This window comes from Lepus europaeus, chromosome 6, assembly GCF_033115175.1.
Source record: "Lepus europaeus isolate LE1 chromosome 6, mLepTim1.pri, whole genome shotgun sequence".
Taxonomy (NCBI): domain Eukaryota; kingdom Metazoa; phylum Chordata; class Mammalia; order Lagomorpha; family Leporidae; genus Lepus; species Lepus europaeus.
This window is the reverse complement of record NC_084832.1, coordinates 54,897,157-54,912,571: the sequence shown is the minus strand read 5'-3', so window position 1 is coordinate 54,912,571 and position 15,415 is coordinate 54,897,157. Positions and strand designations below refer to the sequence as shown.

The window sequence follows — 15,415 nt, the reverse complement described above, 5'->3', positions numbered from 1 at the left end:
TCCCTTCCTCCTAGTTATTTCATAGTAATTCTTTAGCACCTGATAGACTTTATTTAAAGGAAAAAAGAGCAATCATTCCAAGTTTATTTAGCATTAAGTTCACAAAACAGATTATCTCACTGCATATATATACTTAATTAATCTCTAGATGTATACTCTAGGTGTTCTAGGGCCAGCGCAGTGGCATACCTGGTGGGTAAAGCCGCCTACAATGCCAGTATTCCATATGGGCACTGCTTTGAATCCTGGCTGCTCTACTTCCCATCTAGCTTTCTGTCATGGGGTGGGAAAGCAGTACAAGATGGTCCAAATGCTTGGGCTCCTGCACCCACATGGGAGACCAGGAAGAAGATCCTGGCTTCAGATTGGCCCAGCTCCAGCAACTGTGGCCATTTGGGGAGTGAACCAGCAGATGGTAGATCTCGATCTCTCTTGCTCTTGCTCTCTCTGCCTCTGTAACTCTGCCTTTCAAATAATTACTTTTTTAAAAAAGATACCCCCCCTCAAAATCCATTACTAAATTGATCAGCATAAACATCAAGATAAGACTGTTTCTGATTCACTGGAAATTTATTTAAATAATGGATCAAATTGAATTAGCACTCTATGCTGTCTCCTGACCTCTCTCCACCTCTTTGTCTATGAAGAATAATTAACTAGTTATTTTGAAAAGTAGCTTTAAGGGCTGGCACTGTGGCACAGTGGGTTAATGCCCTGAGACCCAGCTGCTCCACTTCTGATCCAGCTCTCTGCTATGGCCTGGGAAAGCAGTAAAAGATGACCCAAGTCCTTGGGCTCCTGCACCCGTGTGGGAGACCCGGAAGAAGCTCCTGGCTTCGGATCAGTGCAGCTCCGGCCACTGCGGCCAATTGGAGAGTGAGCCAACGAATGGAAGCTCTCTCTTTGCCTCTCCTCTCTCTGTGTAACTTTCAAACAAACAAATAAATAACTCTTTAAAAAAAAAAAAAGGAAAGAAAAGAAGCTTTAATCACTGCATTTTTTTCCACGGTATTTAATGCTTTATAGTATACAGAATTTCCCCAGGATTTCTACTGTGTTTACTGCTCTGTATTACAGCTTTTTTAAAATAAGATTTACTTTTATTTATTTATTTGAAAGGCAGAGTTATAGAGATGCAGAGAGAGAGTGCGAGAGAGGTCTTCCATTTGTTGGTTCACTTCCCAGATGGCCACATTGACCGGAGCTGTGCTGATCCAAACCCAGGAGTCCGAAGGCATTTCCAGGCCTCCCACTCGGGTGCAGAGGCCCAAGGATTTCAGCCATCTTCTACTGCTTTCCCAGGCCATAGCAGAGTGCTGGATCAGAAATGGAGCAGCGAGGACTCAAACCAGTACCCATACGGGATGCCGGCACTGCAGATGGTGCGGCTTTACCCACTACACCACAGAGCTGGCCCCTATTACAGCCTTTTAAATCTAAAAATGGGAAAGACCTTTTAAAAGCTTTGATCTTGGGACTGGCCCCATGGCAGAGCAGGTTAAGATGCTGCCTATGATGCCAGCATCCCATGAGCGCATATCCAACATGATTTCCGGCTGCTCCAGGCTGCTCCATTTCGGATCCAGCTTCCTGCTAATGCAACTGGCAAAGTAGCAGAAGATGGTTCAAATACTTGGGCCCCTGCCACCCCATGGGAGACCTGAATGCAGTTCCAGGCTCCTGGCTTTGACTTGGCTCAGCACTGGCTCTTGTGGCTATCTGGGGAGCGAACCAGCAAGATGAAAGATCTGCATTTCTCCCTCTCTTTTTCTGTAACTCAACCTTTCAAATAAATAGAAATAAATCTTAAAAAAAACACATTTTTGGTGCAAATTTTGCAATCTATGCAGTGTTTTCATAATAAGCATTTCTATGAATTTTCTGATAACATATCATGTGAATATTTCAAAAAAGCTACCTTTTTTTTTTTTTTTTTTTTTTTTTTTTTTACAGGCAGAGTGGACAGTGAGAGAGACAGAAAGGTCTTCCTTTGCCGTTGGTTCACCCTCCAATGGCCGCCGCAGCTGGCGAACCATGGGGTGCAGGGCCCAAGCACTTGGGCCATCCTCCACTGCACTCCCGGGCCATAGCAGAGAGCTGGCCTGGAACAGGGGCAACTGGGACAGAATCCGGCGCCCCAACCAGGACTAGAACCCGGTGTGCCAGCGCCACAAGGCGGAGGATTAGCCTATTGAGCTGCGGTGCCAACCCAAAAAAGCTACTTTTAAAAGGAGAAAGAAAAGGAGTAATTAAAGAACACAATGAGCCTGAACACAATGAGCCTAAGTATCTTCCATACAACACTTTTATCAGTAAAATGCTCTTCCCTGTACAGTATATTCCATCTTGAAAATTCACACTATACATGAGGAGGGCTTCAAAAAGTTCATGGAAGGGACTGGTATTGTGGGCACAGTGTTTAAGCTGCCATTTGAGGCAGACATCCCATGCAAGTGTCAATTCAAGTCTCAGCCGCTCAGCTTCCCATCCAGCTGTTAATATAACAGCCTAGGAAAGTATATTGAAGAGATGGCCCAAGTACTTGGGCACCTGCCATCCCTGTAGAAAACCCAGATGAAGCTCCTGGCTTCTTTGGCCTGGTTCAGCACCAGCCACTGAGGCCATCTGGTGAATGAACCAGCAGATTTAAGATTTCTGTCTGTCTCTGTGTCACTCTGCCTTTCAATTATATAAATAAATCTTTTTTAAAAAATTCATAGAAAACTAGTATTAGGAAAAAATTGTGTATGCATAGATTTCAAATTTTGTGGACCAAAATAAACTTAGCATTTAATTCTATTTCCCATGAACTCTTTGACATACTTATGTGTATTAAAAAGCTCTGCAGAAACCTGACAGCTGTGTTTCTAGAGTTTTCTAAACTTTCTTTAATAATATCCCAGCACACTTTTACCCTGCCTACCAAATCTATTTTCCTAGAAAGTTTTACAGAAATATACTCTCTGAAGTCTACAAAAGCAAAAAGAATCAGAAAAATACAAGTCATCACCTGTGGAAATGAAATCAGCAGAAAATCAAGTTTTCAAGTGAATTCCTAGGATGGGCATTTGGCACAATGGTTAAGATGATTGATACGTGGGACGGTGACACCCCATATAAGAATACCTGGGCTTGGGGCCCGGCGCTGTGGTGTAGCGGGTAAAGCCACCGCCTACAGTGCTGGCATCCCATATGGGTGCCAGTTTGAGTCCCGGCTGTTCCACTTCCAGCCCAGCTCTCTGCTATAGCCTGGGAAGGCTGTCGAAGACAGTCCAAGTGCTAGGGCCCCTGAACCCACATACGAGAGTTGGAATGGGTTCTGGGTTTTGGCTTCAGCCTGGCCCAGCCCTGGCTGGTATGGGCATTTGGTGAGTGAACCAATGGATGGAAGATTTGTCTACATGCCTTTGAAATACATAAAATAAACTTAAAATGAATTCCTTGCTACTATACAATTCAACACATCTCTAAGACAGATTTCATATATTTTTCAAGAGAATCAGGGGCCAGTGCTGTAGCACAATAGGTTAATCCTCTGCCTGTGGTGCCAGCATCCCATACGGGTGCCAGTTCTGGTCCTAGCTGCTCTGCCTCAGATCCAGCTCTCTGCTATGGCCTACGAAAGCAGTGGAAGCCAGAGCACCTGATCCCCTGTATCTACATGGGAGACCCAAGGAAAGCCTCCTGGCTCCGGACTGGCCGAGCTCCAGCCATTGTAGCCATTTGGGGAGTGAACCAGTGGATGGAGGACCTTTATCTGTCTCTCCCTCTCACTGTCTTTAAATCAAATAAATAAATTAGCTCTTTAAAAAAAAAAAAAACTCTTTGAAAAACCTTATCATAAATCTTCTGATAAAAATAAAACTTATAACCCAATGATCTGAACAAGCATTAGAGGGGCCAGTGTTGTGGCATAGGAGGTAAAGCAGCCTGCTGTGATACCAGCATCCTGTATGGGCACCCGTTAGTGTCCCAGCTGCTCCACTTCCAATCCAAATCCCTGATAATGGCCTGGGAAAAGCAGTAGAAGGTGGCCCAAGTGTTTGGGCCCCCATAACCCACATGGGAGACCTGGATGAAGCTCCTGGCTCCTAGCTTTGGCCTGGCTCAGTTCTGGCTGTTGTGGCAATCTGGGGAATGAACCAGCAGATGGAAGATCTCACTTTTTCTGTCTCTCCCTTTTTAACTCTTTCAATTAAATAAAGCTTTTTTTTTTTTTAAGATTTTATATTATTTATTTGACAGAGTTACAGACAGAGAGAGAGACAGAGAGAAAGGTCTTCCTTCCATTGATTCACTCTCCAAATGGCTGCAACGGCCAGAGCTGCACCTACCCGAAGCCAGGAGCCAGGTGCTTCTTCCTGGTCTCCCATGCGGGTGCAGGGGCCCAAGCACTTGGGCCATTCTCCACTGCCCATCAGGCCACAGCAGAGAGCTGGACTAGAATAGGAGTAACCGGGACTAGAACCAGCACCCATATGGCATGCAAGCGCCACAAACGGAAGATTAACCTAGTGCATCACAGCTCCAGCCCCATCAAATAAATAAATCTTTAAAAATAAATAAATGAAAAAGTACTAGAAAATTTATTCAACCTCACTTCCACTCTCTGGAATACAGATTTTTTTAAAAGATTTTATTAGCTTTCTGCAGTCTGAATTGTATCAAAGTAAATGTCAAAAGAAGTCTCAATTCGTAATCTATAGCACTTAAAAACTGAAATTAAAGAAGACCAACAAAAACATACTTTTTAAAATAAGATCATCAACAAAGATGTTAACTATGTGCAGAGCTAACATATTCTCTTCCATCTAATACAGCCCAAAAGCAAATCAGAGATGAGCTACATACAACAACTTGGCTTAAGGTCATGAATATACTATACAATAAAAGCATATCATAGAATATATATCGCGGTATTCCAATTTATTTAAAGTATTGCACCAGTTTTTTAAAATAAAGGTAATTTGGAGCCCTGTAAGTAAAAAGCAACGGTGTGATAAAAACTGAAAATAAGCAAAGTGATCAACTCGGAGCAGGGGGTCTTCAAAAGGAATGGTGATGTTCTTATCTTAAAACACTGTGGTGAGCACAAAGACCTCACAATGATTTACTTGAATTTATGCTCTACAAAGAAGATTTAACTTTAAAACTTCTACCACTTAAATTGTAACACTTCATATATAATTTGTCATCAATTTAGGAAATTTAATTTACCTCCCAAGTAGTTAAGTCAACTAAGAAAACAGTTTTATACAGATAATTTCTGCTACTTTAAACCAAACTGCAGCTACACACTCAAGTAATAAAACTCTCTCCCACAAGACTGTTATAGATGTAAACTCTATACCAGCAACAAATTTTTAAAATACAAATAGCAGTTGGTAATTTCAACGAATTATTAGTCTCACAAAAGGTATCCTAACATTACCTGGGACAAGATTCAAAGGTAATCTTCTCGGTGAAATTGCTCTCGGGTGCTGTTTACTAATTTCTTCATAAATCTGAAGCCTCTCTTCTAAAGTGCCTGTTATCAGTAAATATATGTGAGAGTCACAGCAACAAAACTTATTTATAATAAAATGTTAATAACTTTAAACATTCTCTTATAAATAAAAATTACATTATTAATAGTAAAGCTGTTCTCAGTTTTTGCATGCATGACCCTTAAAACTCTGGTAGAAAACACCGTAATTAGTAAATCATCATATTAAACCCAATCTCCAGAGAAATTCAACATTTCTTTCATCACAAAAGGTTTGATATCAAATTCAAAATCAGATACATCAAGCCACAGACTCAAGATATACTGTACTTCCCTTTGTACACTATCCATGAAAAAGTAAATCCTTTTTATATCCTCTATAACATACCTTATGTACACACTTTAAGACTACTTATGCTCCCCCTTCACACAAAGTGTTTAATACCTATTGATTAGGCCTAACGAAGCAACAATTCAGGATCATGACTGCAAATGTTTCATAGTTTAAAAGGTGAACTAAATTTCTATTGTAGCTTTGACATTTAAAATCTCCAACAGAGACTCCATTATAAAGAATTACATTAGTTCAGATTCTTTAAAGTGGTAATCATTTTTCTCAATATAAAATACACTTCCTGGGGCCTGCGCTGTGACGCAGTAGCTTAACTCTCCACCTGCAGCACCAGTATTCCATATGGGCGCCAGTTCTAGTCCCGACTGGCTGCTCCTCTTCCAATCCAGCTCTCTGCTATGGCCTGAGAAAGCAGTAGAAGACGGCCCAAGTGCTAGGGCTCCTGCAACCACACAGGAGACCTGGAAGAAGCTCCTGGCCTCGGACTGCCCCAGCTCTGCCATCGAGGCCATTTGGGGAGTGAACCAGTGGATGGAAGACCTTTCCCTCTGTTTTCCCCTCTCAGTGTCCGTAACTCTACCTCTCAAATACATATAATTAAAAAAAAAAAAAAAAAAAAAAAAAAAAACCTTTGTAATAGTATCTATATCTTCCCTCCCAAGAATCATCTTGTGAAAAATTTTTTAATTTTCTGAGATAACATTTTTTTCATGTTTTTTTTTAATTTTATTTTTATTTATTTATTTATTTTTTGACAGGCAGAGTGGACAGTGAGAGACAGAGACAGAGAGAAAGGTCTTCCTTTGCCGTTGATTCACCCTCCAATGGCCGCCGCGGCTGGCGCGCTGCGGCTGCCACACCGCGCCGATCCGATGGCAGGAGTCAGGTGTTTCTCCTGGTCTCCCATGGGGTGCAGGGCCCAAGCACTTGGTCCAACCTCCACTGCACTCCCGGGCCACAGCAGAGAGCTGGCCTGGAAGAGGGGCAACCGGGACAGAATCCGGTGCCCCGACTCGGACTAGAACCCGGTGTGCCGGCGCCGCAAGACGGAGGATTAGCCTCAGAGCCACGGCGCCGGCTCTGAGATAACATTATTTTTAACACACTTTATAGTCAAAGGCTACTAAATAAAGAACTCAACAAATAAAAAGTTAAAAGAACACAGTCCAGCAGGAAAAGAGGCAAGGCTATTAAGAACCACCTATCTTATAGGTCCGCGTAGAGGACTTCTATGTAAACTATGTTTGTCTGCAACAATTCTTCTATGTAAACTATGTTTGTCTGGGGCCAGCGCTGTGGCACAGCGGGTAGAGCCACAGCCTACAGTGCCATCATCCCATATGGGCACCGGTTCTAGTCCCAGCTGCTCCACTTCCGATCCAGCTCTCTGCTATGGCCTAGGAAAGCAGAAGATGCCCTAAGTCCTTGGGCCCCTGCACCTGCGTGGGAGACCTGGAAGAAGCTCCTGACTCTTGGCTTCAGATTGGCGCAGCTCTGGCCATTGCAGCCATCTGGGGAATGAACCAGCAGATGGAAGACCTACCCCCACCCCCGCCTCTCTCTAACTCTGCCTTTCAAATAAATAAATAAATCTTTTAAAAACAAAAAGCAGGCCGGCGCCACGGCTCACTAGGCTAATCCTCTGCCTGCGGCGCCGGCACCCCGGATTCTAGTCCCAGTTGGGGCGCCAGATTCTGTCCCAGTTGCTCCTCTTCCAGTCCAGCTCTCTACTGTGGCCCGGGAAGGCAATGGAGGATGGCCCAAGTGCTTGGGCCCTGCAACCGCATGGGAGACCAGGAGGAAGCACCTGGCTCCTGGCTTCGGATCAGCTCAGCGTGCTGGCCGTAGCGGCCACTTGGGGGGTGAACCAACGGAAGGAAGACCTTTCTCTCTCTCTCTCTGTCTAACACTGCCTGTCAAAAAAAAAAAAAAAAAAAAAAAAAAGCAGAACACAAAAAAAATCTATGTCTGCAATACTTTGCAGAGTAAGATCTGGCTGCAGTTCATTATTCTAAAATAATTCATATAAAATGTACAAAGAATTTACATGATTATACAGAAGCAACAAAAACAATTTATAGTAAAATTTTTTATGACAAAGCAAACAAACCCATTTTTTAACTAAAAAGATTTAACAGATTTTAATTCAGATTACAAAAATATGAGAATAACCTCTGGTACTAGCAAACACGTTATTTCCATAGTAAATGTAGTGTTTACTTTCAAGATCTTAAACAGCATACTTTAAAAGGTAAAGTATGATTGTGTGTAGACTCATTCCTTCCCCCAATAATATGTTTTGGAGCTCCACTGTGATTATATTTTAAAACTGAGATATATAAAAACAATTCTCACAGTCTATTAATGATCTGAAGACATTATGAAATATTAACTACCTTTATATTAAAATTTATGTGAAAGCTACTGCATATATTTAAAAATAGTAGTTCTCATATTTATCCTAAAAAATGGCAAACTGTTAAGTAAAAACAAAAACAAAAATCTCCACTACCCTGGATATAACAAGTCTTATAAATGTAGTTAAATTAACATGAAGACAAACTATAGCATTACAATGCCCTATGTGAAGTCACAAATTGGAGCTCCAGAACTTACCATGGGGGAGAAAAGGTCCTAAGGAACCTAAAAAAATAAAAGTACTTTCATTAGTTTGAAATCAATGCATTTCACAGTAACCAGGATCCTGACAGATGTTATAATCAGTATATTAAAAACACTTAACTATTATTACTAGCAATGAAACTAGTACTTTAAAGGAAATCAATTATCTCATATTTTCAACCTTTAGGCATTATGACTTTCTTTTTACCAGAGCATCAATCTAATCAATATTTTAAATTTAATCATTTTCTTAAAAATAGCTAGTTAAGGAAATAAAAATACTTTTAACAACTTGGGATACCAAAATCTAAATATTAACCGGAACACTTGGACTCATTTAAACAATGACTAGAATTTAACAAACTCTTTTCATAATTCATAATACTGTGTAACTGAATATAAGTAACTACCTATTTATCATACTTCATATTTAGAAATCATGCTGTTCAACATCCTCAAGCCAGTTTCATAATTCGTTCAGGCATGCTATTCACTCCTGAGTAGAATGATTTTAGGAACTATTGCCACCAACAGTTAATTTGAAAATATTAGGGAAAATTTGGAATAACACTCTAGATTTCTAAAAAGGGTCAAAACTACCTAATTTCCAAAAATGATGATTAACCTTTGTTCTATGCAAACTGCCCTAGTTTGAAATTCATAGAATAATTTTCATGCCAATGCTATACACTACATACCCTCGGCAAGGTTTCTTTGGCCCAATTCTTAGGTTTAGAGGTGAGGTAACAAGTCTGTAATGATTTAAAAACATTAAATGACTGTAACATTTCCTAGAAACAAATATTCATTTTTCCCCATCTCTCTAGCTAAAATAGGGTTTTAATGGATCAACAAAACTAAAATTATCTGTATGAGCTTACCACTTAAGTATAAATATTTAAAGTCATTTTCACTCATGTTTAACCTATAATTTTACTAAAAGGAAAAATAAGTACTAAAACTTAAGTTACCTGTTCAAGTATTATTATAACTTTGCATTTTATTATAATTCAAACATTAGTTAAGAGAAGGAAGAGGAAAATCATTACATACTAAGTTGGAGAGCTTTTTCCAAGCCTTCATAATAACACCAATTTTCTGCATTCCGATCAATCAAGTTTTTGAATACTTCACTGGCTTCATTTAATCTTCCCAATTTCAACAGTATTTCCCCTAAAATTAAGTTTAAAGTCATATTCACTTTACTCAAACATTAAATGTCCCGTGATTTCACTAAGCATTACTACTGAATAGATGTTTATGAAAGACAGAACACTGTGCTCCCCCTGCACATGTTGCACTTTATTTACATAGATCAATACACAGCTTGCCTTTAGAAATGAGCCTTCTCCTCAACAGTCCACATTCCTTTTTTTGCTCTTTTCCAAATATACACGTAAGATGTTAATTTGTTAGAAAAAATCTGTTACATTTTTACGTGCTTTTTGAAGTGATCAAAGCACTCCTTCCAACACACACACAGGAAAACTAGGCTGCCAAATAATTTTAATGAAATACCACTAACTTCCTACTTCAAAATTGGATGTACCTTTAATTAGTTCATATAATAATTCTCCATTCAATTCTTGTAATTGCCTTTCCAGGTCACTAAGATTTATGAAGTGTTAGTAAAATAAAACTAAACACCGCTTCATAGCAAGAAACCACACAAGTTATGTTCTTTTATGGGTCACCTCTAATAACCCACACAAACAAAGTAGGTGCACAGAATGAGGAACCTCTCTGATATAACTGAAAGCCCACCTAACTCAAGACAAGAGAGATTCTCAAAAAAGAATAAACTTCAACTTCCATCCCCCAAAGAATCTATTTCAAGGGCCGGCGCCGTGGCTTAACAGGCTAATCCTCCGCCTTGCGGCGCCGGCACACCGGGTTCTAGTCCCGGTTGGGGCGCCGGATTCTGTCCCGATTGCCCCTCTTCCAGGCCAGCTCTCTGCTATGGCCCGGGAAGGCAGTGGAGGATGGCCCAAGTGCTTGGGCCCTGCACCCCATGGGAGACCAGGAGAAGCACCTGGCTCCTGGCTTCGGATCAGCGAGATGCGCTGGCCGTGGGGGCCATTGGAGGGTGAACCAACGGCAAAAAGGAAGACCTTTCTCTCTGTCTCTCTCTCACTGTCCACTCTGCCTGTCAAAAAAAAAAAAAGGCCGGCGCCGCGGCTCACTAGGCTAATCCTCCGCCTTGCGGCGCCGGCACACAGGGTTCTAGTCCCGGTCGGGGCACCGATCCTGTCCCGGTTGCCCCTCTTCCAGGCCAGCTCTCTGCTGTGGCCAGGGAGTGCAGTGGAGGATGGCCCAAGTGCTTGGGCCCTGCACCCCTTGGGAGACCAGGATAAACACCTGGCTCCTGCCATCGGATCAGCGCAGTGCGCCGGCCGCAGCGCGCTACCGCGGCGGCCATTGGAGGGTGAACCAACGGCAAAAGGAAGACCTTTCTCTCTGTCTCTCTCTCACTGTCCACTCTGCCTGTCAAAAATAAAAAATAAAAAAAATAAAAATAATAAAAAAATAAATAAAAAATCTACTTCAAACCAATAACCTTAGAAAATATCTTCAGTGATACTATTTCAGCATTCATCATGTTGGAGAAGGCAGCATATTACCATAGTTTTTATATACTGTTATAGTACTATTTATATACTCTCAAGTCCCTGCGCAGGACTGAACTAAATATAATTAACAATTCCACCATTTAACAGCTTTCTGATCTTAAGCAGGAGGGTGGCTTGCTAAAGTAAACACTGTTAAGATTTACCCCCATTCATCTGCAATTATTTTCTAGCCAGTCTAGTTTTTACCCTGCTTACCCCAGATACAATAAACAACAGCATATTTTTCATTTCCCAAAGTATATTATCTGTTATCACTATGAAATAAACAATATTATTAGAGGACTATGCAAGACAAATAAGTACATGTACATAATCACAAAATAAACGGAGTAAAATCAATGAAAACCTTTACCTTTATTGTTAAGGATCTCAACATTCACAAGCTAATGACTACAAAAGACAAAGGCATGCAAAGTTCACTGAAAAATTAGAAAATAATACTGTAAACTGTTTCTATTAAGAATATAGAGGGAGCCGGCGCTGTGGCGAAGGTTAATCCTCCTCCTGTGGTGCCAGCATCCCTTATGGGCACCAGTTCTAGTTCCAGCTGCTCCTCTTCCTAACCAGCTCTCTGCTATGGCCTGGGAAAACAGAAGATGGCCCAAGCACTTGGGCCCCTGCAACCATGTGGGAGACCCGGAAGAAGCTACTGGCTTCAGATCAGCCCAGCTCCAGCCATTGCAGGCATTTAGGGAGTGAACTAGTAGATGGAAGATCTTTCTCTCTGTCTCTCCCTCCCACTGTCTGTAACTCTACCTCTCAAATAAAAAAAATTAAAAAAAAAAAAAACAGAACATTGGCTATATATGTAACATTTATGGCCTCCAAATTACTCATATTATTTTTTTAAACATATTTTTTTTAATTTGACAGGTAGAGTTATAGACAGTGAGGGAGAGAGACAGAGAGAAAGGTCTTCCTTCCGTTGGTTCACTCCCCAAATGGCCACTACAGCCAGCGCTGTGCCAATCCAAAGCCAGGAGCCAGGTGCTTCTTCCTGGTCTCCCATGCAGGTGCAGAGCCCAAGCACTTGGGCCACCCTCCACTGCCCTTCCGGGCCACAGCAGAGAGCTGGACTGGAAGAGGAGCAGCCAGGACTAGAAACGGTGCCCATAAGGGATGCCAGCCCTGCAGTCAGAGGATTAACCAAGTGAGCCCTGGGGCAGGCCGAAATTACTCTTATTAGCAATACACACATGTGAATGAATGTGGCTATGAAGTAATTTGCAGGATTTTTTAACTAGGGGCCAGCATTGTAGCATACCAGGTAAAGCTACTGGCTGAGATGCTAGGAGCTCCTGGCTCCTACTTCAGTTCAGCACAATTCTGGCCGTTGCAGGCACATGGGGCATGAACTAGCAGATCAAAGATGTCTCTCTCTGCCTCGCTGTAACTCTGCCTTTCAAATAAATAAATAAATCTTTAAAAAAAAATAAAAAATCTTAAAATAAAAACTAAGTCTGAAAGACACTATACATTAACATGTAAGAGCGGCCGGCACCATGGCAAAATGGGTAAAGCCACCACCTGCAGTGTCGGCATCCCATATGGGCACTGGTTCGAGTCCCAGCTGCTCCACTTCCTATCTAGCTCTCTGCTAAGGCCTGGGAAAAAGTAGTAGAAGATGGTCCAAGTCTTTGGGCCCCTGCACCCACGTAGGAGACTGGGAAAGATGCTTCTGGCTCCTGATTGGTACAGCTCTAGCCATTATAGCCATCTGGGGAATGAACCAATGGTTGGAAGACCTACTTCTCTCTCTCTCTCTCTGCCTCTCAAATAAATAAATAAATGTTTTAAAAAGATAAGTATGAATTAAGTAGAGTAGTTAAAAGTAAAGGCTCATGAAAAGAGGAATCTTAAATACATATTACTAAGGTAAAGAAGCCAACACAATAAAGCTATTGTATGATTCCAACTACATGATGTTTTAGAAAGGCAAAACTATGAAATATCAAAAAGGTCAGTGGTTGCCAGGAGTTGAGGGGAAGGAGGGATGAATAGGTAAAGCTTAGAGAACTTTTAGACAAACTATTCTGCATGACACCATAATGGTAGATTATATAATACCTTTGTCAAAACCCAAAGAACATGACAGTGGGAGAGGCTGGGGTGTACAGAGCATGGGGACATTTGGGAATCCTCTAACTTTTGCTCAATTTTCACTATAAATATAAACCCATTCTGAAAAATAAAGTGTATTCTAAAAAAAAAGTGGGGGAACTGTGAAATCAAAATATATTGATAATGTTTAGAAACTAACTCTGGCATTTAAAAGACTGGGTACACCAGACAAGTCTTCAATCTCTCTAAACCTCAGTTCCCTCAACTATACAATAGGGACAGTACATAGTATTCTCCTTAAAATAGTGGAAAACTAAATGAAACAAAGCGGTTTAAAGCAATCACCAAGCTCTGAAACACAGAAGAGTAAAATGTTATTATTTTTATTGTTTTAAAAGTCCTTCAACTCTATGAAACTTTAGTTCTAAACTAATGATTATTTTAGGTGGGTGTTCTATTAATGCTGTTCAGGGTAATGGGTAACTGATATGCAAAGTTCTGAGAAAAACTTTTAAGCTTCTGTTGATTAACACTGTTTAGGGATTCCTTCCTTTATAACGAGTCCATAATGAAAATGCCTCCTGCTTTCATGATGGCCCCAAGTGTCATCACTTACTGTTCTCTGTATTTACCACATATGAAAATAAGCATATATGGATCTGTTTATGTATTAAAGTTCATAGAGGGACCAGTACGGAGGTGCAGCAGGTTACCTGCAATGCCATCATCCCATACTGAAGCGCTGGTTTGAATCCTGGCTGTTCTGCTTCTGACCTGACTCCCTGCTAATATGTCTGAGAAAGTAGTGGAAGACAGTCCAAGGAACTGGGCTCCTGTCACTCATGTGGGACACCTAGACAAGAGTTTCAGGCTCCTGGCTTTGGCCTGGCCCACCCTTGGCCACTGCAGTCATTTGGGGAGTGAACCAGTGAATGGAAGATCAATCTCTCTCTCAGATCTCTTCTATTTCCTCTATCTGTTGCTCTTTCAAATAAATAAAATAAATCTCTTAAAAAAAAACTCTCACAGAAATGGGATTAAAAATTTGTTTTGGTACAAAAATGTTTGAAACCCATGCATTGTTTTTCCCTAATATTCATTTTCCATTAACTTTTTGAGGACTAGGAAGGCAGTGTACCAATATACTGCTGAAGAGAATAGAACCTAGGGGCTGCCCAGTATTATGGCACAATGAGTTCCTGCCTACTGACTTCAGCATGGCCCAGCTCCTGTCATTGTAGTCATTTGCGGAGTGAACCAGTGGGTAGAAGAGCTCTCTCTCCATCTCTCCCCCGCTTTGTAACTCTGCTTTTCAAATAAGCAAATACACATTTTTAAAAAATGAGAAAGAGAGGCAGAGAGAGAGAAAATAGAATCTGGACTCAAATTCAGAACCACCCAGTTTACTAAGCTATGCAATTCTGAGCAAGTCATTTAATTTCTGTTCTTCAGATCCCCATATCTAAAATGTATGTAACAAATATATCACAGGGTTTTTATGACGCTTAAATTAAGTAATAATGGCTTAGAGGCCAAGCATTATGGTGTAGTGGGTAAAGCCGCCACCTGCAATGCCAGCATCCCATATGGGTGCTGATTCGAGTCCCAGCTGCTTCATTTCCAATCCAGCTCCCTGCTACTGTGCAAGGGAAAGCAGCAGAAAATGGTCCAAGTCCTTGGGCCCCAGTACCCATGCAGGAGACCTAAAAGAAGCTCCTGGCTTCGGACCAGACCAACTCCAGCCGTTGCAGCCATTTGGGGAGTGAACCAGAGGATGGAAGATCTCTCTGTCTCCCTCTTTCTGTAAAGTCTTCCTTTCATTTTTTAAAAAATGGTTTAATGTGCTTATATCGCCTGATAAACAGTAAAAATAATTTAACTATTTATCTATTAGAAAAGAATACAGTTTTTTCCTTTGAGATCACTAAAAAAAATTCAATTTACCTTTAATTTCTTCCACAAGAAGTTTGTCACATACTTGTTTCTCATACATTTCTATATGTTCCAAAGACTGCTGAAATAGATCTGCCTCTCTCATCACTTGATTCTGGTATAATATGAGTTCACTATATTCATAGTCTACTTTATTGGGAGGAACCTGGAAAAAAAAGAGCAAATTACCTTACTTGCATGATTATATAAAGCAGTTGCAAATCTTTTGTTAAACTGCTTTCCCAGGAATCATTCACAGAGACTTCAGAGAGCAACTCACAAGCAGTTATAAACAGAGGAGTGATTTACAGCACAGATTAATACATCCTTTAA

General features: G+C 41.0%; 1 protein-coding gene across 4 annotated transcripts in view; it reads right to left on the bottom strand.

Annotated features, from left to right (window-relative positions):
* Positions 1-15,415, bottom strand: part of NAA16 (N-alpha-acetyltransferase 16, NatA auxiliary subunit) — a 93,373-nt gene that overhangs the window by 56,232 nt on the left and 21,726 nt on the right. For 3 of the 4 annotated variants that reach the window (XM_062194114.1, XM_062194116.1, XM_062194117.1), the window contains 4 exons: positions 15,095-15,248; positions 9,513-9,632; positions 8,454-8,480; positions 5,432-5,527 (listed from right to left, as the gene is read on the bottom strand). In XM_062194114.1, the coding sequence (XP_062050098.1) occupies positions 5,432-5,527; positions 8,454-8,480; positions 9,513-9,632; positions 15,095-15,248 (397 nt within the window). The remainder of the gene's footprint in view (positions 1-5,431; positions 5,528-8,453; positions 8,481-9,512; positions 9,633-15,094; positions 15,249-15,415) is intronic. The other variant, XM_062194115.1, reaches the window with a different exon arrangement.